Source organism: Haliaeetus leucocephalus, unplaced genomic scaffold, assembly GCF_000737465.1.
Source record: "Haliaeetus leucocephalus isolate CR32 unplaced genomic scaffold, Haliaeetus_leucocephalus-4.0 Scaffold83, whole genome shotgun sequence".
Taxonomy (NCBI): Eukaryota; Metazoa; Chordata; class Aves; order Accipitriformes; family Accipitridae; genus Haliaeetus; species Haliaeetus leucocephalus.
In genome coordinates, this window is record NW_010972519.1 from 3,530,017 (window position 1) to 3,531,003 (window position 987).

The 987-nt window shown below is 66.9% G+C and overlaps 1 protein-coding gene across 1 annotated transcript in view; it reads right to left on the reverse strand.

Moving 5' to 3' along the window:
• The window catches only part of AGFG2 (ArfGAP with FG repeats 2), a 6,821-nt gene extending 5,868 nt beyond the window's left edge, over window positions 1–953 (reverse strand). Inside the window, exons 1-3 of the mRNA XM_010582862.1 lie at window positions 758–953; window positions 354–454; window positions 156–253 (exon numbers count right to left, since the gene is read on the reverse strand). Coding sequence (XP_010581164.1) covers window positions 156–253; window positions 354–454; window positions 758–953 — 395 coding nt within the window. The remainder of the gene's footprint in view (window positions 1–155; window positions 254–353; window positions 455–757) is intronic.
• Between the last annotated feature and the right edge of the window lie 34 nt (window positions 954–987).

Sequence of the window (987 nt, forward strand, 5' to 3'; positions counted from 1 at the left end):
CCCACCCAACCAACCACCCGACCACCCCTAGACCCAGCCAACCACCCACCCAACTTCCCCCCCACCCACCCAGGGAGGTTGTGCGGAAACCCGGGGAGGGGGTTGGGTCACTGGGGTGGGGGGAGTGACAGCGACAGGTGACACAGATGGGATACGCGGTGAGCACGGCCGTCTTGCAGAGGAAGAAGGCCGGGATGTTGTAGTGCTCGAACATCAGCTCCGTCAGCTTCTCCCTCTTGGCCCGCGTGTTCCACTGAGGGGACATGGGGACACCGTGGGGACACCAGGGGACACCAGGGCACCCCGCCACCACGGGGGGGGGTGTGTGACACGCAGGTTGGGGTGCCACCTACCGGGGCTTCGGACATGAGGACGGGGTGGAGGCCTGGCTCTGACTTGACATGTTTTCCATAGGTGTGGTCCAGGATGGCCTGGAAGCACTCCCAGTCCTCGACTGGGGACACGGGGACGGTGAGTGGGGACACAGGGCAGGGGGGGGGGGGCGGCAGTCCTAGAGGGAGGGGGGGCTCGATGGGGGGCCCGCTAACCCCATGGTGGCCCCTTGAGGTGACCCCCAACCTCCTGGTGACCCCACGAGGTGATCTCCAACCCCGTGGTGACCCCTTGAGGTGACGCCAACCTTCTGGTGGCCTTGCGACGTGACCTCCAACCCCCTGAGATGCTCCCTACGGTTTCCCCGTGGTCCTGCAGAGTGTCCCCTTGCCCGTGTCCTCCCCACCGCGCTGTCCCCACTCACTCATGCCGTTCTTGAGGGGCGAGAGGACCTCCATGCCCTCGCGGGCCACGTGCAACGCGTTGGTGTCGATGTAATAGACCTTCCCCCCCTTCTTGTCCTTGTCACCGTCCAGCTCCAGGGCCACCTCCTCAGGGGACAGCAGCCCCACCGTGGTGGGGAAGTCCGCCTGCCACCGCCCCGTCACCACCACCGCCATGAGGACACGGCAGGGGGGGGGGGGGGGGGCATGG